Source organism: Syzygium oleosum, unplaced genomic scaffold (assembly GCF_021117445.2).
Source record: "Syzygium oleosum isolate NSW1041296 unplaced genomic scaffold, Sole_v2.1 Sole_v2.13, whole genome shotgun sequence".
Lineage (NCBI taxonomy): Eukaryota > Viridiplantae > Streptophyta > Magnoliopsida > Myrtales > Myrtaceae > Syzygium > Syzygium oleosum.
This window is the reverse complement of record NW_026607497.1, coordinates 2,529,192-2,553,420: the sequence shown is the minus strand read 5'-3', so window position 1 is coordinate 2,553,420 and position 24,229 is coordinate 2,529,192. Positions and strand designations below refer to the sequence as shown.

Below are 24,229 nucleotides of genomic sequence, written 5' to 3'. Positions count from 1 at the left end.
TTGACTTAACGGGTTTACGAGGCCATAAAATAGTGGTCCTTTTCCACGACATAGCCGTCCACTACCATAACACGGTGGATGTAGGGTCCTTGCACATGCATGCCCACCACGGACGATAAGCTGCCGCTCCTTTCATCACTTTCCAATGTATATAAAAGGATAAGTGCATTCAAAATCCTAAAATTTATCACGAAAGTGTAATTGAGTCCTAAAACTTTCAAAAAGTGCAAACAAGTCTTAAAACTTGCCACGAAAGTGCACTTGAGTCCTAAAACTTTAAAAAAGTACAAACAAATCCCAAAATTTGTCAAATTGATTCAATCAAGTCCTTCCATTGATTGTACTTTTTGAAAGTTTTAGGACTTGTTTGTACTTTTGTGACAAGTTTTAGGACTTGTTTGCACTTTCGTGACAAGTTTTAGGACTTGTTTGCACTTTTTGAAAGTTTTAGGACTCAAGTGTACTTTCATGACAAGTTTTAGGACTTGTTTGTATTTTTTTAAAGTTTTATGATTCAATTGCACTTTCGTGACAAGTTTTAGGATTTCTAGTGTACTTATCCCTATATAAAAAGGTCTACGCTGATGGTGGAAAATCCTGTTAATTTGAGCATCGGATTTCGATTGTATTTGGTTTGAGCGGAGTAGTTCGTGTGCTCGCTGATCGGAAAGAAACTAATAGTGGAGACTAAACAAGTAGTTCCTTCGATGGCCGGGAATAAGACCGATATCGAGAGATAGCGTACCTGCTAAATCTTTACCTTAGATCCTTCGTGATAATTCATTATGCAAAAAGGGAGTCTAGGCCACATAGCAATTAAAATTCTTTTCGTGGTCATTTGTATCTTTTCACCGTATAAGCATAACAAATCATAATTAATAAATCAGGGTTTTTGCCTTTCACGAGACATCTTGCAAGTCTCGAATCTTTTTTCCTCGTTCAGAATCGGAAGAACGAAAAAGCTTGTAGTTTGTTTCACGGCGTCTTGTACATCAATGTCGAGACGACGTTCGTGCGCTACGCTCATAACTGAACATCATTGTCACTGAAAACTACGGCGTCGCTATAAGGTCAGCTTTAGTTGTCCATACCCATCGTTGCTAAAAACTATGGTCCCCACAAATTGACCCTTTTTTCCCTTTGATTGGCAGACTTAATTAGCCTAGTTGTCCAATCTATTACTATCTTGAGACATTGATTGACGCAAAAAAAAAGGGGTTAATTAGCATAAGTGGGTGGTGACGAGCGTCTTAGGTAATATAACAAGTGTGACCGTCGACTCATTTCATCCCTCAATGACATTTCACCTCCCGTTCAATGGCCGCGGCCAACATGCACACAATGGCAGCACTTGCCACTCATTGGGTTCTTCTCATAAGGAGATGATAACCCATGTTTAATCTCGGGTTAAGGAAGAGGTCGACATATATATAGTTGTGGATGTAACCCCAATGTTGCAAACACTTGCTATTTCCTTTTTCAGTGCTAAAAATGTATGTTATATACATATAATCTTTGACTTATTTTTCTAAATGTTTAAATTTTTTGGGAATACGGTATCAGAGCACAAGTCACGAGCTTAAATCCCGTCGCTCCTTTTCATCTTTTTCCCGCCTAGTAATTCATCTTATTTTCCTTGTTTTCTTGTCTCCGTTTGTCTGTTTAATATGGTCTAGTCGCAGGCCGTTTGGATGATACTAAATAAAACACAAATTATAGAGAGAATGTCGGAATGGAGTCTTAAGTAATTTATGCACACATTTCACACACTTCAAACATTGGGTTGTTTTTTAACAGTTTAAGCTTTAAATACAATTGATTTATTTAACATAGAGAATTCTCATTTAATTTGAAAGAGAAAATATCTGTGAACAGGGTTGGACAATAAACTGCAGGTCGTTTCATCATTTTCCAACATAAATGGAAAGCTCCATGCATAGATGGTGGTGGCGAATCTGGTTGATTTTGATGGCATCGGATTTAGATTGCATTTGATCTGAGCAGAATCGTTTTGGTGTTGCTCACTGAGTTGGGAAATAAATGTCAGCGTTTGGAAATTGACAGACAATTCCTTGGAATGGCCGAGAGTAGAGGTGTTTTCGGTTCGGCGGTTTGGTTTTTCTGAAAATCCGAACCAAACCATTTGGGTCTGCATCAATTTCGAATCGAACTGCGACCCGAACCAAAGACCCGGTTTAACTCGGTTTTTTGATTTTCTTTTTTGTAATGTTAAAAAGTGGTTTAGTGAAAATGGTGAGAGATTGTGTAAATTATAATTTTAGAAATATGAGCGATTTTCAATTTGGTTCGGTTAGCCGAAACTATCCGAATTAGAATAAAAAACAGTTATTTTCTCATTACACGAACCGAAACCCGAACCGGTTCGGTTTTCCGATTCAGTTCTGACACCCCTAGACGAGAGTAAGGCCGATATTGTGAGATAGCATACTTGTTTAATATTTACCTTAGGTCACTCATGATAACTTACTTATTATGCAAAAAGGGAGTCTGCAATTGAAATTCTTTTCATGGGTCGTTGTTATCCTTTCACCATGTCACCATATAAACAGAACAAATCCCAATTAATAAATTAGAACTTTTGCCTTTCATGAGACCTCCCGCAAGTCTCGAATCTGTTTTCTTCATTCTAGAATCGGAAGAGCGAAAAAAAGCACGTCGTTTGCCTCACGGCTCGTTGTCCATTAATGTCGAGACGGCGGTCATGCGCTACCCCCATAACTCAACATCGTCGTCCCTAAAATACTATTGGTGTCGCTATAAACTCGGCTTTGATCCTCCATATCCACCTCCATTTTTCTAGTCAATGAACTTCTTCTTTTGTCCCCTCCTGCTTGTACATCGAAACAACAGACAAGACAACTCTGTCCCATTCAAGAAATTCAAGAGACACCTTCATTGAAACTCAAGTTGGAGTGAATTACATTTATGTTCATGTCGCACCATCATGTCCTGAGAGCGAACTGTGAATTCTTGGGCCAGTAATCACCCGCACCAGATGCGATAAAAGAAAACCTCCATTTCCCTCTTAGAAGGTCCCCACGAATTAGCCCTTTTTTTCCGGTCGTTAGCGGACCATATTAGCCTAATTGTTCCATCAGTTACTATCACGAGACTTTCATATGGGCCAGCACATCCTTATGAGAAGAGCCAATTAGTGGCAAGAACTGCTATTAGCTGCGGATGTAATCACAATATTGTAAACACTTATTATGCTTTGTTTGTTTGAAGGAAGATTGGTTTTAGAAAATTGTTTTTCGACTTTTCTGGTATTTGGATGATGGAAAACTAATCGATCTATGGATAATGTTTTCCATGGACCGAAAACAATAAGTTTAGATTGGAAGAAAATGATTTCCCCTTCTAGCAAGAAGGAAATCATTTTCCTGGACCAACAAACAAATGAAAATTAACTGTTTTCTTTGAAAATGATTTCTATGGAGAATATTTTCCTTTGTCATGAAGTTTTTAGTTAAACAAACATACCCTTAATGTTTCTTTTCAATGGTAAAAGATATGTCACACCTGCGTTGTCGATTTATTTTCTAAAAGTTAAGGTTTTTGGGATCTACAGTTTGCTTGACACGATATGAGAGCGCGGGCATGCCAACGCGAATTGCCGGCCTTCTTAATTATGTCCATGTTCGGTGTTGCTAGTAAGACCGACTTGGATGCATGGAGTTTTAAGTAATATTTGTGTGTCTATATGTATAGAGGGAGAGAACTTTTCCTAATCTTTTGGGTCATTTCTTAAGTATTCAAGCTTTAAAGATAATTGATTATCTAACAAAGAGAACTCTCATTTAATTTGAGCAAGTGATGATAAAGTAAGTTTGAGACCCATGGTATGGACTATGGAGTTTATATATAGAGTATTGGCCAGCACGATGAAATAAGCTATGTTTATTCGGAAAAAATAAATAATTAAAAAAATATATTTTTAATGATAATCGTTTGTATTATTTAAAATATGAATTAATGAAAATTTTTTCATGGCAATAAAGTTGATCATTATTTCCTAGGGGTGAGCATGATTCTAGGTTCTATCTTGAAATCTGAGAACCTGATCGGTGGGAATAGTTTCAAAAATTGGGGAACATGTTTCGACCGGTAGGTTCCAGGTTCTAGATAGGCAAAACCCAGAACCAGCAACCTGAAACCTAAACAAGGATTTTGTGTTTTTTCTTGATCTATGTCTTGGTGTTTCATGAAGTTAGATGATAGGTGTATAATCTGAAACTACTAATTTGAACTTTCATTTTATGATTTGTTAATGTTTCATAATTTTCATGTTTCTAAATATAAGTTGTGGTCAGTGGATCATAACAGCAAGTGGTGGTAATTAAAGGTAATGATTCACTGCAATTTTTCAATTAATGATACAGGTAGAACTTATGTAGAACTTGAAACCGACCTTGAAATTTGTGATAGGGTAGGTTCCAAGTTCCAAAAAATGAGGAATTTATTCTCATGGATAGGTTCCACCAAGTGGAATCTGTATGGAGCATGGAACCGCTCACTCCTAGTATCGATTCACTCAATAACTTCTCAGTTAATTATATTTATTTGAATCGTAATACTAGGAAAACTAGTCTTTTGTATTTTTTTAGGTGAATGACAAGTTGTTCAGTATTGTTGCGTTCATTTCCGTTTTATTTAACTAAAAATAAAATAAATAAAAAAGAACATGTTGGACCCTAGAACCTGTGACAAGGTAGGTTTTAAGTTCTAAGTTTTGACGGGTAAGTTTCAGGTTCTAAAAAATGAAAAACCTATACCTAAGGATAAATTTTAAGTTCTAGATGAAATCTATAACGAACTTGAAATCACTCACCCCTATTATTTCCTCCGAGGCTTTTAATGGACCCAAACACCAGAAAAGCGACCCTCAGCCCCACATATGTTCCTTTCATCATTAATTGATGTCAAGTTGCAATTTTATAGCTAGTCCAAACTTGACACGTGGCCAATTAAATTACTCACTCATTATCTTTGCTCACAGGATAATCTTTTAAGCAAGCATTTGGCACCCTATAGTCAATGACAACCCACCTCTTGGCTCTTGGTACTTCGTCAAATAAAGCAATTGTGCCTTTTAAGAATACGACAATAATCGCGTATATGGCCCCATCAAAAAAATTGATGACATAAAAAAATAATTAACTTTTGATTATTATCAACAAGTGACAAATTGAATCGATAAAAACAATTTAGTCAGAACAGTTGACAATTTGGAGGAATCAACAACTCTCCAATAAAATTATGGGTACTAAAGATTAGTTATCGATGGAAACCTTCACCAAGATAAAGGTCTTGACGCCAGCATGTGACTGCCGAGTAGAATATTTTTAGATATGTAATTTCTTGTAACCGTAGATAGAATTAAGATGTTAATTGTTCTTTCAAATTCAATGACCGTTACATAGAGGGTCGTATATACCCCAATGTATTCATTATAAAAGATTTTGAATCAATCAAAAAAATCAACGTTCTTCTTCAATTAATCTTTTTTTCTTTTTACTTTCCTGCAATTTACATTTGGCAACGATTGTTCTCAGTGTTCGTACTTTAAATTGCTCGTCATTTATTCTCATGTCCAAAATTAACAAAAGACCATTCATAATTTTTGTCGATTTACTTATTAATCCATCAACATTCTTGAAAGATATTTCATCATTTTTTGTGAAAACAGTAATAGAGTTTTATTAAATTGAGGAAAATGGCACAAATGGTCCATAAATTTTGTTTTAATGTGCAATATAATCCTTAAACTTTTAATTTATTTAATTTGGTCCTTGAATTTTTAAACATATCGAACATTTACCAACAATTGCATTGAATAGATTAAAAGTCTAGGGGCGAAATTGCATATCGGACCAAAGTTTAGGGACCGCATTGCACAAATTAAAAGTTGTTGAAGGATGACATTGCATATTAGATTAAAGTTTAAAAACCATTTGTGTTATTATCCCTATTAATTTATTAGTTTGATAGAATAAGCTACTCAAACTAGGTTTGGTTTTATGAGATTACTCCTATGTTCTTCGGCAAAAATGATTCTTAGGCGTCGTTTATATATTCAACAAAAATATCAAATATTAAGTCGACTTAGCAAAAATTTCTTAATATCTCTAGTATTATTTAATCTAGAAGAAAAGTCACAAATTTTTAAACTATACCCATTGTGACACATTTACCCTGAACTTTTTTTTTGTGGCATAAAAAATCCTAAATTATGCCAACTATGACACATTTGCCATAATCTTTTTCTTACTTATGTGACATATTTATTTTCTGTCAAAGTTCCGTTGGATGATTAATCCAGCCAAAACAAACGAAGTTTTTATTTCACTTAAGTCAGAAGTTTTTATTTTACCTAAGTCACATGGACGCCATGTCAACACTATTTATTTTCTGCCATCCATATAGACAGAGTTTTAGTGCTACTCAATTTAGTCCATAGAATATATGAAAAATGTTCAATGTTGTCCCTGGATTTAAATTAATGAGAGAATAACATTGAACATTTACGTATAGTTCCGGAAATAAATTGAGCATGTGCCAAAAGTTAATGGATAACATTGAACAAGTTAAAAGTTCAAAGACCATATTTTATATTGGAGTGATGTTCATAAATCACTTTGAACAAATTATAAATTCAGAGACTATATTGCACATTAGGCAAGGACCATGTGGCAAAAAGTTAATGGATAACATTGAACAAGTTAAAATGTTCAATGACCATATTTTATATTGAAATGACGTTCAGGGACCACCTTGAATAAATTATAAATTCAGATATTACATTGTACATTTGGCTGAACAACACTCTGTCGGGTCCCACAGTTCATATTTTTCGTACCTCTGGACCGTACCTTCCACATGCTCCCACCGCTCTCCCCCGGTGTCATCCGTCCTCGTCTTCTTCCTCCTCCTCCTCCTATATGTGCAACACAGCGCAGGCATTCCCACTCACCATCATCCCCCAACACAGACCACCACCACATCACCACTACATCCGCCATTACTGCACCCTTCCATACCTTCCTCACCTCCCCCACCCCACCTCCCTTTGCATGGCCGTTGGACTGCTGTCCCACACCGTGTCCGATCTCTGCCTCGGGAAGCCCGCGCTGAGGTCGCTCCCCGCCTCCGCCACCGTCGGCGACGCCCTCTCCGCCCTCAGGGGCTCCGGCGAGACCTGCCTCAGCGTCTGGAGCTGCGACCACTCCTCGGCCGATGCTGCTGCGGCGGCCAACCCCGAGGCCGAGTTCGGGTGCAGGTGCGTCGGGAAGGTCTGCATGGTGGACGTGATCTGCTACCTCTGCCAGGACGGCCGCCTCTCCTCGCCTTCCTCTGCTCTGAAGGCCCCTCTCGCCGCGATCTTGCCTAACATTCCGGGTCTCGTCATTCATGTCGACCCTTCTTCCAGGTATCTTGTGCCTCTCTTCTTCTTGGCTTCTGTCTCAGGAATTTTCCCCTGCTTTTACGTTTTGGGTGAGCTTAGTCGGTCCTTCAATGGACTCTTCCGTTACCTTAATTGACTTCGAGAGCAAATTTCATGGACGTTTACGTGCAATTCTTGTGAAAATTGCGAGTGAAATTGTATATGGCCATTCAGATTTTCGGAGACACTGTGTTTGTACCATTTATGGTGAATTCAGGTCAGTGTCACAAGAAATCTTTCGAAATTCGTATTTCTCAAAGCACGAGGGCCTGTTCTTTCCGTCTCTATCGCTTGTCACGAGCTTGCGTCTCCGGGTGATGATTCGGTGATGGCAGCTCAGAATGCACTTCACTCTGGAATTCAAACAGAGTGCTCTGTTTTTGATCTTGTGGGAACCTTTGCATTTGTCTGATTAATGTTTCGGAGATGACCCGTTCTGTGCTTCTTCTTCATGTTTTCAGCTTGTTAGAAGCGGTTGATCTCATCCTGCAAGGAGCACAAAATCTAGTGGTGCCAATCGTAACCAGATTCACCACCAAAACCAGACGGAAACAGCACCAGAAACCCTCGCCGACGCCGACTCTGCACGATGGCCGCGAGTTCTGCTGGCTCACACAGGAAGACGTCGTCCGCTTCCTCCTCAACTCCATCGGAGTCTTCTCTCCGATCCCCGCCCTGTCGATCGACGATCTTGGCATAGTCAGTGCTGACATTCTGGTCGCGGACTACGATTCCCCTGCCTCCTCTGCCGTCGGAGCAATTGCCCGCTCCCTCGCCAACCAGACCTCGGTTGCCGTCATCGATGGGGACGGAGTCCTGATCGGCGAGATATCCTCTTTCGCGCTTGCCTCCTGCGACGAGACCGCCGCGGCCGCCATCGCCACACTCTCCTGCGGCGACCTACTGGCGTACATTGACTGCGGATGCCCGCCAGAGGAGCTTGTGAGGACGGTGAAGGCGAGGCTAGAGGAGCGAGGTCTCCAAGCTACGATCAACGAGTTCGCGATTTCTCCAGGCAACTCGAACCCCTCGTTGTCGTCGGACGAGGAGTGCGCGGTGACTCCGACAAGCGTGCTGCTACGGAAGCTGGGGAGGTGCAACAGCCGGTTATTCAGCTACTCGTCACGGCTGGTGAGGAGGTCGGAGGCGATCGTCTGCAACCCGAAGAGCTCGCTGGTGGCGGTGATGATTCAGGCGATCGCGCACCGGGTGAACTACGTGTGGGTGATTGAGGACGACTGTAGCTTGATCGGGATCGTCACCTTCTACCACATGCTTGAAGTGCTGAGGGAGCATTTGGAGAACTTGGCTTGAAGAAGCCTGTGGAAACAAAATAAAAAAGGTTCTTTTTTTGTTTGTTCTTCCTCTGTGCTTGAGCTTATCTATTATTGTTCTTGAGAGATATTATAAGATATTTGGAAAGTGCAAGTGGGTTTTTTGAGCTTTTCGTGTCTTTTTAATCATTTTGGGAGGAAGGGCTGAGAAGTTAGGTCTTGGATTGTATAATTTTTGTTAGGACTGTTTGCTTTTCCTGTTGTAATGGACCCAACTTTTGTTCTTCATCAATGTTTTTGGACTTTACATAATTTGCTGGAGTGTTGTCGATTTGGACATCTTTCTCTTTGTCCATGATCTTATGATCCTGTTTGAGATCTTGCCATGTGTAGGCAATTGAGGTGCTAAGGTCAATTTGTATTTTGAGAAGAAACAAAGATATAGCAAGTACATCACGGGTCTATGGCGCAATGAGTCACCCTCATGTGGCCTCACGTGCCTGGGGATGCTCGAGCATCTTGGTTGTCCTTTGTGGGTTGAAGTCAAGACAGCTTATAGATGGACCCTGGTCTTCGTTGAGTGGTCCAATCGTGCTGTTGGATTTCTATCACAGGGGTGTCCTACTTTGACCAAGATCGAGCTGAATTCCCCTGCCACTAGGTATTCGTGATTGGCATGAGTAGCTTTCGCTCAATAGGTTAGCAGGCGTTGTGATCCTGAAGGTTCGGACATTGAGAAGATGCGATTGCACCCCAAGAGAATGTGTTTGGGTCGTGCTTCAGTGAGATTTTCAGGGGCTCAAGAACAGATATGAACGTGTCCCTGCCTTTCTGTGGCATGGCCTAAGGCAAGAACGCTTTACCTCGGTCATGGAATCTCTTTCAAGCATTTGCAAGATACCTTTCTGTATTATGAGCTCAGAATGCCTATTTGCAGAAACTATTGGCAAAACCGAACTGACTTGAACTTCACTGGGGAAAGACTACTCTGCTTCCAGAAGAGAGTTTAAGTACTCTGAGTTTGAGTGGAGTTACAACGTTGATCTCGGATGGAGTACAAAGTCTGCGATCCCCACAATTTGGCCTCGTGAATCCGAGCTAAATAAACTTTCGCACTGCACGGTCCAAAGCTGTATTATGAGTAAAGCTTCGGAATATTGAATTGATTGGGGGCTTTCATGATAAACCGATATAATGAGCCTACAAGTCAGTCTGACTCGAGTTATCTGATTGAATGCTTACAGAAAATGACAACTCCACCTAATCTCCATTTCTGCGTATAAACATCTGCAACTTTCTGGGCGATCTCACAGTTATTTGTTGGAGGGAGCTGGCAGCAAATAGGATAATGCAAGTTATTGTTTAATGTCCACATGAGTGACTGGTTGTTTCTTTAAGTTTGGCCTACAAGTGAGTGACTCGATTTATCTGATTGAATGCTTATAGAAAATGACAGCTCCACCTAATCCAATTCTGCATATAAAAATCTGCAACTTTCTGGGAGATGCTCACAGTTATTTGTCGAAGGGAGCTCGCGGCATATAGGAGAATGCAAGTGATCGTTTGATGTCCACATGAGTGACTAATTGTTTCTTTAAGTTTGGCCTACAAGTGAATGACTCGATTTATCTGATTGAATGCTTATAGAAAATGACAACTCCACCTACTTCATTTCTGCATATAAAAATCTGCAACTTTCTGGGATTTCACGGTTATTTGTTGAAGGGTGCTGGCATCACAAAGGAGAATGCAAGTAATTGTTTGATGTCCACGAGTGACTAATTGCTTCTTGCACGTTTGGCCACCGAAGGACCCTCTGTCCTTTGTTTCCATGACTATATAAGTACAAAAGAGCGCACGTTTTAGGTGAATCTTCCATGATCTTCGCCGACACGAAATAACAAATGATTGGAGGACTTATGATCAATGAGTCATGTGCATTCCCCGTTAATCTTCCAGGAAAAGAGATACTCCTGTATCAAAGGTCTCTTCAGAACGGATTTCTCAAGCTGTTATATCCGTTGTTATGTCAAAATTAGAGTCGATTTGCACAGTTAGTATCCAAAACTAGGAAAATTATTAGGTACTCTGAACCTATGTTTAGTCCACTCCACAGGAATCGTCAGATCATGTAAATCCCAACATGGGACTCTAAAACCGACATTCATTCACCCGACCTCACAATTTGTCCAATGATGAATGAGGGGGTTCGTGAAAATCAAAGTGCCAGAACTTACAGCAGTTGTGGCTCTGCTTAAAATCATCAAGAAATTCCTTTCCTAGGAGGATCACCTAAAATATAGTGAAGACGATTACCATTTGCTCTTACTCTCATTTTTACTCAGAGACCGGAATTTATAAGCATGAATGAAGTGGCAATTGAAGCAAAAGGTGGCAGCAGACTATATAAATGGAAGAGTGGTTTAGAAGCATAATGAGGTGAAAGCAACTACAAGTGAGTATTTCCGTACAGCACCTTTTTTAGGAGACAAGATTGGCCCCATAAGTTCCACACTGGAGCTTTATGCAATCCCAGTAAGGACATCAAACATATAATCTAACATACTTAAATACAAAAAAATCATTAGCTTCAACAATTGGAGCCAGAGTCTTACACTACTCCAGAGCTGCATCCCATTTCATCCACTGTTTGTTGGACAAATATCTCGGTCGGTTCCAGGCAGTCTCTCAGCATGTCGTGCCCGAGTTGTGCCCTCTCATTGTCTCCGAACCCAAACAACCGCCCTTTGCCAGTTATCACCACAGTGTGGTACAGACCGGTACTAATTTGGGAAATGTGGTGTGTCCTCAGGCTATCAAGGATTCTCGGCCTCATGACTTTATCGGATGCTCCTCTGTCTGGAAACCCTAGGCTGCCAAATCCCATCCATCCAAAACCATACACGTAACCGTGTTCCTCCAAGACGAAGGTTTTCCTCTTTCTTGCGCAGACCTGCAAGTGAATAACCCAGCATTCAAGACTGACTACAGTTCCTGTTCCCTTTCTACACCGCCTTCCTCTTTCGGAATAGGAATAAGAAAAGAACGGAAAAGGCAAAATAAATCCTAAAGAACCATTATACTATGATTATAAAGAAGGAAAAAAATATGAATCAGCTAATAGCCAAAAATAAATAAAATAGTCCCCACTTATCCCTGAATAAACAAGGTTTGATATCCTGCCCCAGATTTGATCACTTAAAGAATATAAAGAATCGAAAAGCACTTTAAGTTTCTCTTAACTTAGTGCAGACTGTTATATATATATAGTTGCTGCATGCCACTTTTTGTATAGTTTTGGGCAACTGTTTTAACAAAAAGGCTGTCAAATCTTGCCAACTTAGGAAGCCCTTCTCAATTTGGAATGCTAAAACTTAAAAGATATATTGCCACTGACCTGTACTGCAAGATGGCCCTTTAGGCTCTCTACAAGTTCTGGGGTAGTTTTATCAATCTCATCTCCATGGCCTAGAGCACCACAATAACCTTTGCCCCAAGTGTAAACCTGATACATCCATTCAATTTCAACACCATATTAATGCCTTTGGCATGAAAAAAGAAAAAGGTAAAACTAGAAAAAATGTATATAGAAAGGCACATCCTTTTTGTCTGTCTTTTTATTTGCTAGGAATCAAAAGACATATTTCCAATTCAGCGTAAGAACTTACAAGTCCATTAGAATCCAGCGCCACAGCATGCTCGTCACCTGCAGAAACATGCACCACATGGACGTCCCTCCTTCTAAATGATTGAATTTGACGGGGGTTGGACTCATTATGCTGCTCTCCATGTCCAAGACAGAAGTTGGAACCCGAACCAAAAGAGTAGAGCGCCCCATTTTCTGATACAGTGAACACATAACTTGGACCAGCAGCAATTTGTACCACAGGGCCTACGGCTTCAAATTGTTCAATCATCTTCGGCGTCGGCCTCTCCAGAGTGTCACCATGACCAAGTTGTCCACAAGTGTTGCTGCCACATGTATAGACATGACCATCTCTTGTGAGGAAAACAGTAAAATTAAGCCCTGCAGCAACCTGAAAGAAGTTTTAGCTTTTCTCATTTTGCTTCAGTGGGAGAATATGTACTCAAGGATAAGCAATATCAATTATTGACATGCCGAATATGAATATCTTTAACCATCTAGCAAGAACAAATGACACGCTTACCAACAATGAATTATCATGACAGAATAGTCAAAGTGAATAATAAAGAACTAGGATATAATCAGCAGTCCAACATACTCGAGCATTTACAGGACTTGAGTAATCAATGACCATGCATAATTTGAGTATAAAAGTTACAAAAGAAATGGAAAAACCAAAACAAAATGGTTTAGATGAGTAAAGATGCGTGATATGACGAATATCTGCTGTTTCTCACTTAAATGGGATAAAAAGTACTCAAAGAACTCTCAACTAATTTTATCATGTTCCAAGCAAAAATCAAGGAGAGAATAGACATGATATGCACAGGTCTTTGAGGATAGTCGTAGGACATCTAGAAATTAAGAATTAACAGCTAGCAAAATAGAAGATCCAACAATAGAATAATTGATCTGCATCCTAAATTCTTTGTTCAAAACTATCTTCCTGGGCTTTATTAGGGACTCAGATAAACTTCATAGTCAAGGGAGACACCCATGCATCAGCAAGTAAACGCATTGCAAGAGAAAAGCAATTGTGAACACATGGACAGGTTGCATTTTCTCTCCTGGATAAAAAAGGGAAGCATGGCATTTACCTAGACTCGCAAAACCTTTAATATCCAAAATACAGAAAATTTGGTTTGATGGATCACCTGTTTGCAGGGAACTCCTTTCAATGCTTCGACAAGCCGAGGTCTAAATATTGGACGTGCTGTATCTCTATGTCCACAGCAGTAGGACGAATTATCTCCACAAGTGAAAACCTATATCGATAGAAGCTTTTCTTTAAAATTATAGGGGTACCATGAAAAGGACAAAGAGGAATATCTAGGTAGCATACGTCATATCTATGTACATACAAACTGAAGAGCTAGCATCATGGCAAACCCCACAGTAAGACACCAACTACTAAGGTAGAATATTCATAACTGGAGCTCTTCATGAGAACATTGTCAAGCCCAACGAGTCGATGCAAAGGTCTGGCTTTATACATATATTAGGGATAGCAACAGAGGAAATCCGAGATGACAAAAGCATAGATCATTGATGATTTTATTCTTTTCTCCCATCGATTTCCCTCTACTTTCCTGAAAGGGAAAAGGACATGCTAACTTATCTAGCCAAAGAAGGATGAAAAGCTACAAACCTCTCCAGACCGTGTGACAAAAGCAGCATGATTATGGGAGGCTGAGACTTGTAATACATGCGTCGCATATGGAAAACTTATAGGTGTAAATGCTACACATTGTGTTGTTTCAGCACCATGACCGAGAACACCACTTAGACTAGATCCACAAGAATAAACGGATGAATCATGGAGAAGTAATGTATGATATCTCCCGGTGGTAACCTGCATCTGCTGATAAAATAAAAAATGATGAGCATGAATGAAAATGAATGGATTGCTAACAGATTAAATATACTTTGGTGGAAAGGGGCAGAGGGACACTACAGGATTCCTCATCTTTCTTCCCCCCAAAATGACATAATTTATCTTGCATTGAGTTCCTACCAAAACCATTCTTATGATGGTTTATACAATTATGATTGAGTCATTCCACATTTGGCAGGTAAAAATCTCACCAAGTAGACAAATAACACAAATGATGAGACTCACTGACACGATTGTTTCAAGCACTGGAAGTTTTCTATGTTCTATAAAATTCAATATTAAAGGGAAAGAGAGAAAAAACATATTGGTTGCTCATGAAACATATACGGAGGCTAACGACAAGGAAAATTTCTATTGGAGTCTTACTAAACTAAATGCCTGGAGTATCGAAATTCAGAAATTTTTAAGCTTCAGATAATTGAACAACGTATTCTATAAGTAAAACCAAATCCAGAGACAAGCTAATTAATCTCTACTTTCACTATCTAATAACTTCATTCTCCAGCAAAAGCATCAAAAAAGTACATTACCCAATAAATTTTTTATCACAATTACCCAGCAATCAAATTGATGGATGCCAACTATCCCTTAAACCCCCTCAAAACACAATTAATTTCCTTAAAAATTGAAGCACTACAGAAACATACCTTGCCAGAGGATGTTTCAACCATGTCGGATGATTGCTCCACAGATTGCAGGAACCTCAAAAGCCGCTTCCAATTGCCACCGCATCGATCAAAGATTTCCTTTTTCGATTTCAGGCTCATCGAGGAATATATAGGATGAGAATCACAGAGTTGATACACGGCAAGCTCCACGAGCGATCGAAATTTGCTCGGGTGCAGGCCATGACTACCCCCAAAAGTTTTAGAGGTCAATTCTAAGAAAACAAGATCAACTGAACTGAGCCGGCCGCAGCTCAGAATCTCAAGAATCAAATGTGAGGGCAAATCCTCAATTGAGACTGACCTAAGTCTATCACCCATTTCAACCCCACAAAAACCAGCTAGATGGGTAAATTCAAATTGACCTCCGAATTAATAAATGGCAGACGAACGTGGAAGCAAGAACAGAGAGAGCTAGTATCGCGGAAAGCGTCAAATTTTCAGGCGAAATCTAAGGCAATTGAAGCAGCATATGAAGAAGACATCCGAGGGAAGGAAAAGGTAGGAAATTGAGCAGAGCAGAGGGGGTCTGGACCAGAAATTAACAGGTGGTCGGAACGACGGTTGTGAATACAACATCAGAAGAGAGAGAAATCAGGCCCCAAACTACCGACTCGAAGAAGGAATTGCGGATCTTCACCTGCAAAGAGAGACAGAAATTCGAGGACAAATCAATCAAAATCCAACACCCAATTGCAACTGCAACGAGCTCATCGACCCCATTAGAACAGAACAGCAAAGCGAATTGGGTGGGAAAGAAAGGGAGGCAGCTAAAGGCGGAATCTTTACCCTTGGAAAGGCGAGACGACTGGTGGGGACTCTTTTCTCCGGCGACGATCCCACCCCCTACTACTCCTCCACCGAAAAGAACCGAAGAAGGGATTGTGCGTGCTGCGGGTATGGGTCACATTTAGTTTTTGCTTTTGGTGCTTGGAAAGCGAGGTGGGGAGAATCGAAAAGCAAAGCGCTCGATGACAAGTCCTCCACTATGCGAGGAAAAGGGTTAAAAATTGCTCCTTTCTTTATAGACCGGCAAATTCCCTCGCTGTCACCACTCTCTCTCTCTCAAAAGCTTCATGATCGAGCACTGTCAATGGCGAATTTCTCTCTTGACTTTTCTGACAGAGCTAGAGAGAGAGAGAGAGAGAGAGAGAGAGAGAGAGAGAGAGAGAGATGGGGCGTAGGAGAAGGAATTGGCGTCATTTCCACATTTCTTTTTTCCTCTCGTTCAATGAGAACTCGCGAACTTGCGGGATTCGGGCTGATGCTCCTGTCTGATTTCGGCGATCATTCGCGCCTCGATGGAAGCGCCTCGGAGCTGCCACGTCGGCAACGACAGCATCATCATCTTCGCGCCACTTCGGTCGGGGGAACGTTGCCACGTCGGACGGAGGGGGTATATTGCCCACGCGAGGTTTTGGTGTGTTTCTTTACGCACCGTCAGATCGTGCAACTGTGGTCACCTACACGCACTGATTATGATGCGATTTTCAACCCTTAATCCTGTTTTAATCTCTTAAAAGTTTTGTTAATGTAAATTAACCCTTAAAGTGGCTTGAAATTTCCCATCAACATACCCAAAAAAATTTCATTTTTCGAAAATTTGAGATGGCTTCAAATGATGCTATTTATACAACTCTTAAAGCTCAAAAATGGAGAAAATTTGAACGGTACGGAACCAAGCGAGTAGCATTATCCTCCTTCCTCCTTGCGAGTGGCGCTCTCTCTCTCTGGCTTAGCTTGCTTTCTGTTCCCTTGTTTTCTCTTCAGCCTGACTGAGTTCATTAATGACTAAATCTTAAGCAACAAGAGAACGTGAAAGCTCGGGCATGGTCAATGTCTTAACCACCAGTTAAACTTGCATCCTAATATAAACAAGAAGGTATCATGACCAGATCAGATCAAACCCCCTGTCAGAAAGAGTGTTCCCAATCGTGGGTAGGTAGTGAAAAATGAAAAGCCAATACTAGGAAGCAACTTCTGATCTGTTTGACACTCCGGAATCTGCCTATTTACTTATGGGTTTACTTGCTTTTTTGCCAGGCAATCCATATGAAACTTGATAGATAAGGAAGAAGCCAATGACTTGCTCGGAGTCCTGATTTTCACTCACAGTACTCAAATTTTCATATTTTTCTGAGCTTACACAGTCCTGATATCAAGCAGCTTCCATAGGCTTAGAAACAAGCTTACAAGCTGAGAGAGGGAGAGAGAGAGAGAATATAACATTCACTATTCCTACTCCTTGCTATTAGGGAAGACAGATCAAAATGTATGACTGAACGAGAAGAGATCTAGGTGCAACTCTCCCTCTTTTTTCTGGAGATGCCTCGAAAGTCTGCACTATCTTCCCCTTGTAGGTCGCTATAAGCTGTTGACCATAAAAAAGACATCTTCGCTTCGTATTTACGCGCTTGATGCTGTCACTAGGTATAGCAGTGTTAAAAACAGCAGATTGAAATGGCAACCTAAACCCGTAAACTAGAAATACAGATGAGAACCGAAGATTGGACTGGATATCATAGAAAAGGACTCGAATTTCTGTTGGTAAGTAGGAGGAACATAATATATGAAGCAAGATCCATCAGTTGGGTCCTTGAGTAAGTCTTTGCATCTCACTTTGGTCATTAAGAGTTTCCATGAGAAGCGGAGGAGCATATTGGGCTGTTCCTTGGTGCTCTTCCGAATCCTGGCAAAAGGAAAGTATGATTGTGTCGATTGACATCTCGACCACAGCAAAGAAGAGGCTAGCCACCACATAACCAAGACCCCAGCAAACCTGCAATGCAACAAGCAGAGACCGATGTAATCATCATCTTTCACGGCAGGAAACTAATACGGACGAAATTTTAGCAAATACAGCGAAATAGTTCATCCCTACTAACCTCTGATCAACTCAACCTCTTGTAAGCATATAAAGTAAATTTCAGAGGTGAAAGCACACAAGTCTTATAAATTGCTACTCATAAAGTCATACATTTCTTACTAAACTCGAGATATGCAACTAAATCCCAGGCTCAGTTGCAGAAAGAACAACAGTCTCAATCTAGGCTGACAAAACTTAGCTGATGAGTTGAGTTATTGAGTGAATGCCAGTGGCAATTATCAGTAAATGCAAAATAAATAAATAAATAAAGATTTTGTATAGAAAGGAGCAGGTTTCAAATCGTCCATAATCTAAATGATTTTGTGCAGTACCAGAAGAAATATTCATGTACCAATTGATAGCATGGTGATACACGTACCAATACTGGCAACAGTGGAGAAGAAACTTTATCATGACCAGATCTGTACTTGTGTGAATCCAACATGAGGAAAGCAAAGAGGGCACTTGACAGGCTGACGCACAATTTCCCCAGAGAGAGAATAACATCTCCTATCACATTAACTCTCCCTATCCGAAGAATGTTGCTGAAGATCAATTCCGTTGCTATTGCTGATGCCCTACAGAAGCTTTTGCCCGTGATCGCTATCTGCAAACGCTCCAAATGGCTATCAAAGTGAACTACGCATAATAAAGAGTCATGGCTCAAATGGTTTTTTCCTTCTAAAGAAAAAAGGCTTAAAAAAACTTACCATTATATAAGCATTGCGATTTACAGATTTCAGCATCCACTCAATGCACCTCAGCAAAAACTGAGAGGAATGGAATGTGGCCTTCCCAAAAAATCCATCAGGTGTTGATGTAACCACTTTCAATTTGCGACGAACTGACTCGAGTATAAAGCGGATTGATTCCACAAATGATACAACAAGGGAACCCAGAGCAATGGACCCAAGGCTATAGCGGATCAGCCGCTTCATAGAGGAGAACACCGGAAGAAATGGAACTTCAGGCTGCATTTGTGAAGTTACTAAAGAGATTAAAGAAATATATACAAGAATATAACTAAATGTAGACAGATAGAAGTAGATAATCAATTGTGAGGTACACAATCAATCAGTGTGACAACATATCGAAGTTCAAAGTGTATAATTGGTCAAAAGAGATGCCAGCCGAAATAATCAGGGTTTTTGCTGAAACAGTTGGAACTTCGGAAAAACAAATTTTTCAACAGATAAAGTAAGTGATTCAAGAAGCAATTGCTAAAATTTGAACCTGCCTAAAATGTACCTACAACAAGATGGTAAGAAAACCTTGACATGCACTCTAATCAGCATAGAACTAAATATATCTCAATTCAAGAACAGATTTGCCAATCTCAAACTTCATGTTCTTGAAAGCACTTCAATCAGTATCGATATGTTTTTTCACTATATAATTCTTACCGATGTTTCTCCGCGAGCCCAGTAATATGAAGCTACAGAACCCGCAATTACAGTTGCCGAGCATGCTATGATGAATTGAGTAGCCCAATAACATCCGGATAGGTGGAAAAAGATAGCAACTGCAATGTGAGGGGTGTAATGAACGCTATAACCACAGCATTGATCACAATTCACTTTTTTCAATGCAAGATTATAAGAACAGCAGTTGGAGTTGCAATTATTCTGAACGACTTGACCAGAACTGAACAGATGAAGAGCAGCTGAAAGCCAGAACATATAAAAGATTGCAAGGATAGCATATGGCATGACTGGAAAAATTATCAGCGCCTGCACTTCTCCGATGACCTTCGCAGCAACCTGCACAGGCATCAAGTACAAGGAAGCAAATTTAGCTGGGTCAAAGTCTGCTATCAGTTAAATTAAGAACCGAGAAAAGACCATGATCAACAAGTCAGTATACGTCAGGCTGTCCATGACATAAGGTAAAACTTTTCAAAAGAAATTCTATTGTTCATATAAGAACATCCAGGGCCTTTCCTTGCCAACAGTGAACAATTAGTTACAAGGCATTTAGGTGCTCACATAGTTAAGAGAACGAATTATTGAGTTGAAACTCTTGATGCAGATCAGCTCAATTTATCGCGCTCAGAAAAGTCGTCCCAACATACTCGTCAGATGTAAGCCCAATTTCACTTGAAATGTTTAAGAAATGCATGACTGTAGTTGGCAAAGATTGCACTTTACTTTGTCTCTTCCTTTGATTAGTTTCAAAAGATCAGTTCAACATTTGGTTCTTTATGTCATTTATTTATTCATTTGATTCAAGATCTAAGACAAAAGACAAAGGACCACTGTCGGATTTCTTTATAAATTGAATTGTTGTGGCAGATAATCTATTTCTTTTAATGATTTCGAATATCTCATGTAAATGTCCATAAAGAGCAGCAAGCAACCTTGAAGCATCTCTCTCTCTCTCTCTCTCTCTCTCTCTCTCTCTCTCTCTCTCTCTCTGTGATATGTGTAGCTATGGAGTGGAGGATCATTCAGTAAATATAACAGAAGAGCTATGAGCTAGGAAAAACTTGACAACTTGCTGAACTTTGTAAGCAGCCGCAGTACTTGCCTTGAGGACTGATGTTGCCATAAGGATGCGGCGTATAATGGCAATTGAGGCAAGGATGGAAACAACCATTATAAAGGTCATAAAAACAGCAACAGCACGAATATGATTTAGCTCCTGGAATGAAATAATTGTTAAAGAAAGAAACAAAAGGAGCTTTCAAAAACCAAACGTAAATTAAAAAGACACCCACCCTCCCATATACACGAGTGTATGCATCATGCTCGCCAATGATTGGGGAAATTGCATCATTCCCGATCCATCCAGCTAAGAGTCACAGAAGAAAAGTTTAGAGATTCAAATACTTCTGCATACACATTGCGCAATGCACTGAAGCAGAGAAAATTGTAAATAGAAGAGGCAGAGAGGGACAAATTTTAGTAGACCAGTTTACAATGTGGACACATCAATGAACTTCAAACAATTTTGACTGAGGCCTGAAGTTACTACAGGATCATCCTCATAAGCAAGACAAACAGAGAGACTACTTACCAGATATGCTGAGTCTCAGAAACTAGATAACTCTTCGTAATAAACCTTCCAGAAACTGAAAACAATTCGCATGAGGAATGGAGTCCTAGCTCCTTTATGCTATATGCTACTTTAGCATTTATGACAATGCCTGATGCACTTCCCAAATAATACAATTCATTTATCCCTAATGCGACAGAATTAGTTTAACCCAAGGAGAAGAGGGCGACTGTTATGACTCACCTTTCAAGTAGTAAAACATTGTGACTGATATGATGAGAACATTGAAGAGGGCAACTGTTATCCATGGCATAGCGGCAACAAAATGGCGAATAAGAAGAAGCCAAACAACTGACAAAAAGAGCGGCAGGAATCCGCCACAAACAATCAGGACAGGCCACGATTTTCCAATATCAGCCATGTATCTCTACAAGTGAGGAATTTCAAATGTAAAATCCATAAGCATAAATACATATTCAGAAATCTTTTCACGAAAACAGAACACAATGTGTGATAGAGAGGTTATTGCAGCTAATACAAAATCTCTAACCGGACATTGTAGAAAAATGTCAATGTACATTCTCTTATCTATGCATATAATTGGCAGGATTAACCCTATCTAAGCAACACGGCAAGTAATTCCAGCCGGCAAAAAGTTTATACTTTGTTAAAAATCTGTGCGGAACTTCTATCCAGAAAAGAGAAGGTAACATCATGTTTACCCAGTTTTGGTCAAAGACACGGAATGCTATTCAGGTGCTTTATTTCCAAAATCACAAAATCCTAACACTTTAAACATCAGCTAAGGTGTACATGCAGTCCTTAACCTTTATGATCGCAATTGGCATGGGTAACCATGACTACAGAAAGTTATGGATGTTTATTACATTAAATGAAAGAAGGCTGCTGATAAGTGTAGTTGTAAAACCAGAGTAATTCACAAGCATCTACTGACATTTTCTTTTGGACAAAAAACAAAAAGTGAAGAGTCAAAGGTTCAAAACCTTTAAGACAGACGATCGAGCATTGATGGATCGGTGAATGGATTTGTCTATTACTATGTCCTCATTAATCTTGACTCCTCCCATTTGCTGCCAATGCCGCAAAGACATATTTGATGCACGAGCTATGAATTGGCAGCTCCAATATACTAAACAAGAACATATGCTTGTGTCACAGTAAGATACATCTAATGCAACATAATTTGTATAAAATGGAAGGAAATAGTATTTGACCAGTGCCATACAACGTGCATCAACTTATGTCCCTCACCATTCACGCTCGGAAATATGACTGGGTAACAAGGTCCTTGAAGCTGAAGAGAGGTGTTCCTCATTTCTGGTGTGAGGAACTCAAAATAATCGTAATTCCTATCTATCCAGTCTTCCATTGAAAGACGAATTTCTCCCTCTGGGTAATCGCAGACCCAGTTCAACGAATCGTCTGATGGAGTAGGGCAATCCAGCAAGCATATACTTCGAGCATTAGCCAGGTTGAATTGGCTGTCCTTCAAACCACTCTGATACACTTGGTTAGGATTCAACCAGTACCTAAGTTCTAACTCTCTTAGGCCAGGATTCGCGTGCTTGTCACCACATACGTTGCCTTTGTAATCCAAACCAAATGTAAGCCTGTATAGTTCAAATGAAGCCAGTTATGACAAAGGAAAAACTGGACCAGAATGCAAGTCAGGTTGAAAAGTAAACATTCAAGCCAGAGTTCAGTAAGTCCAACATAAACTCTGGTTAATTCTGGATTATGTAAAATCATCGACAGCAATATGATTCGACTCACTTAATGGCCTTTTCCCTCGTCTCAAACAACTATGGAAGGAAATATACGCAGAGAAAGCACCACACATTCTCCAAACAGTAGACTTTTCCTCCGGTTAACATTGTTGCGGTGAATAGCAGAATCAAGAAAGAGGCGCAACAATAACCCACCATAACTATCGTCCAACTAAGAAGAAAGAGAGAGAGGAACCAACATGTCTTAACGAATATAGACCACAACACGCGCTGTTATGACAATTTGCTCCCAACAGCTCAGACAAACTACGAACACCAAGAAAGATCGTTCATTTCCATCTAAAATACTAGAAATTCTAAATCTTGCCACAAAAGACAGCAAAAATTCCAAATCTTTGACGAAAGCACGTCACTTTTTCAGCAGCCAACGAAGGAAAACGAAGTACCCAGGAGCGGATTACACACCTCAATGGGTTTCCTTGGTTGAAACCGAAGCTGGAATTAACAATCATAGCCACCCAGAACGCGATAAAGAACACGAGGAACGCAATGTCCCTGCATTTCCGGTTGTGCTTTATGATGCCACCCATCTGGGTGCTCCCGTCGCTCGACGTGTACCTCCCTATGACAGGACCCAGAGGACCCCTCATCTGCACACTGGGGAGAGGGAGGGAGAGAGCTGGGGTTTAGGAGAGAAGGGGCAGTGAGCCAGAGAGTAGAGTGGAAGCAAAAGGAGGAGAGTGTGAAAGGCTAACGAGCGAGAGAATCTCTTCTCTTTTTTCTTTTGACGAGACCAGTTCTGTTTTGGGTTTTCAGACAAAGATTTGTGGCATTTCGTGTTTTAAGTTTTAATGTAATTTCGAAATCCATGTCTGGAATCATGGATGGCGATGGAGCTGAAACGGCTCCGCTTCTTCAGCTTGGCCGATGAGTCTTTGAAACGGAAGTTGCATGAAACGGGGTAGCTTAGACTTTCATAAATTCTTGTTTGGAGTGACAAAGTTTTTCTTAGCATTTTACCCTTTTTTTTTAAGATCTTTGAGACGCGTTGAGTTTAGACTTTCCTTTTTAATGTTAAGCAATCGAAAGTTTCACGAAAAACTTCATAATTTTACGTGGTACAATCCAATATTTACAAATTGGTACAGTTAATTTATCTTTTTAGTTTATTCATTTTTCACATCTCAACTTCATATAATCAACCCACCCATGAGTAGCTCAGTTGATTAGGGCGTACTTGGGATTGTGTGGTTAGGCGCACTGGTCCCAGGTTTGATTCCCCAGCTGAGCATTTGTGATTTAAGTGGGGGCCATGGCGGTGGGTTCTTTGTCTTAGTCTCCCCGAGGAATAGTCGAGTGCGCGCAAGTTTGTGCCGACACCTCGGTTACCAAAAAGAAAAAAAAACTTCATATAGTCAACATACAACAACAAACACCGATCTAAATCCTACTATGCAAATCACCTACTGAAGCACAAGAATAATATTTCAAAGAGAATCTATAGATTTTACTTTATCATTAAAATTTAATCATTTCAAATACTCATCTTAAGATTGATCTGGTGATAAGAGTGTTCACGTGCTTTCGGCTCAAGATTCGATGATTGGGAGTTTGATTCCTGCCCTAGGTAGTTCGGATTTGAGTGTGAGGCCAGGTGGATTGATGTACTAATTTCCT

At 40.1% G+C, this 24,229-nt stretch overlaps 3 protein-coding genes across 4 annotated transcripts; 1 reads left to right on the top strand and 2 right to left on the bottom strand.

Annotated features, from left to right (window-relative positions):
* The first annotated feature begins 6,985 nt into the window (after nucleotides 1-6,985).
* LOC115687657 (CBS domain-containing protein CBSX5-like) lies at nucleotides 6,986-9,051 on the top strand. Its single transcript, XM_030613297.2, has 2 exons — nucleotides 6,986-7,450; nucleotides 7,927-9,051. Exons 1-2 carry the CDS (start codon nucleotides 7,095-7,097, stop codon nucleotides 8,777-8,779), a joined length of 1,209 nt encoding a protein of 402 aa, XP_030469157.2. The 5' UTR covers nucleotides 6,986-7,094; the 3' UTR covers nucleotides 8,780-9,051.
* Nucleotides 9,052-11,118: 2,067 nt separating this feature from the next.
* On the bottom strand, nucleotides 11,119-16,098 carry LOC115687651 (uncharacterized). Of its 2 annotated transcripts, none has more exons than XM_030613285.2 (7): nucleotides 15,734-16,098; nucleotides 14,927-15,584; nucleotides 14,034-14,246; nucleotides 13,540-13,650; nucleotides 12,408-12,776; nucleotides 12,137-12,244; nucleotides 11,119-11,692 (listed from the first exon to the last, which is right to left on the bottom strand). In XM_030613285.2, exons 2-7 carry the CDS (start codon nucleotides 15,263-15,265, stop codon nucleotides 11,351-11,353), a joined length of 1,482 nt encoding a protein of 493 aa, XP_030469145.1. In that variant the 5' UTR covers nucleotides 15,266-15,584; nucleotides 15,734-16,098; the 3' UTR covers nucleotides 11,119-11,350. The 2 variants fall into 2 exon arrangements, with proteins under 2 accessions (XP_030469145.1, XP_030469147.1); XM_030613287.2 differs by having other exon boundaries at nucleotides 14,034-14,243; nucleotides 15,734-16,096.
* Nucleotides 16,099-17,046: 948 nt separating this feature from the next.
* On the bottom strand, nucleotides 17,047-23,363 carry LOC115687650 (choline transporter protein 1). Its single transcript, XM_030613283.2, has 10 exons — nucleotides 23,018-23,363; nucleotides 22,077-22,435; nucleotides 21,809-21,954; nucleotides 21,048-21,231; nucleotides 20,527-20,600; nucleotides 20,337-20,450; nucleotides 19,214-19,570; nucleotides 18,521-18,781; nucleotides 18,190-18,417; nucleotides 17,047-17,723 (listed from the first exon to the last, which is right to left on the bottom strand). The coding sequence occupies exons 1-10, from the start codon at nucleotides 23,200-23,202 to the stop codon at nucleotides 17,529-17,531; spliced, it is 2,103 nt and encodes a 700-aa protein (XP_030469143.1). The 5' UTR covers nucleotides 23,203-23,363; the 3' UTR covers nucleotides 17,047-17,528.
* Between the last annotated feature and the right edge of the window lie 866 nt (nucleotides 23,364-24,229).

Coding starts and splice junctions, on each gene's coding strand:
- LOC115687657 (XM_030613297.2), top strand. CDS start 7,095: ATGGCCGTTGGACTGCTGTCCCACACCGTGTCCGATCTCTGCCTCGGG. Junction 7,451..7,926: donor CATGTCGACCCTTCTTCCAG/GTATCTTGTGCC, acceptor TCATGTTTTCAG/CTTGTTAGAAGCGGTTGATC.
- LOC115687651 (XM_030613285.2), bottom strand. CDS start 15,265: ATGGGTGATAGACTTAGGTCAGTCTCAATTGAGGATTTGCCCTCACAT. Junction 14,247..14,926: donor TTGAAACATCCTCTGGCAAG/GTATGTTTCTGT, acceptor TTATTTTATCAG/CAGATGCAGGTTACCACCGG. Junction 12,777..13,539: donor AAGGAGTTCCCTGCAAACAG/GTGATCCATCAA, acceptor AACTTCTTTCAG/GTTGCTGCAGGGCTTAATTT.
- LOC115687650 (XM_030613283.2), bottom strand. CDS start 23,202: ATGAGGGGTCCTCTGGGTCCTGTCATAGGGAGGTACACGTCGAGCGAC. Junction 22,436..23,017: donor AACCAAGGAAACCCATTGAG/GTGTGTAATCCG, acceptor TGAACTATACAG/GCTTACATTTGGTTTGGATT. Junction 20,601..21,047: donor AATGTTTTACTACTTGAAAG/GTGAGTCATAAC, acceptor TGTGACTCTTAG/CTGGATGGATCGGGAATGAT.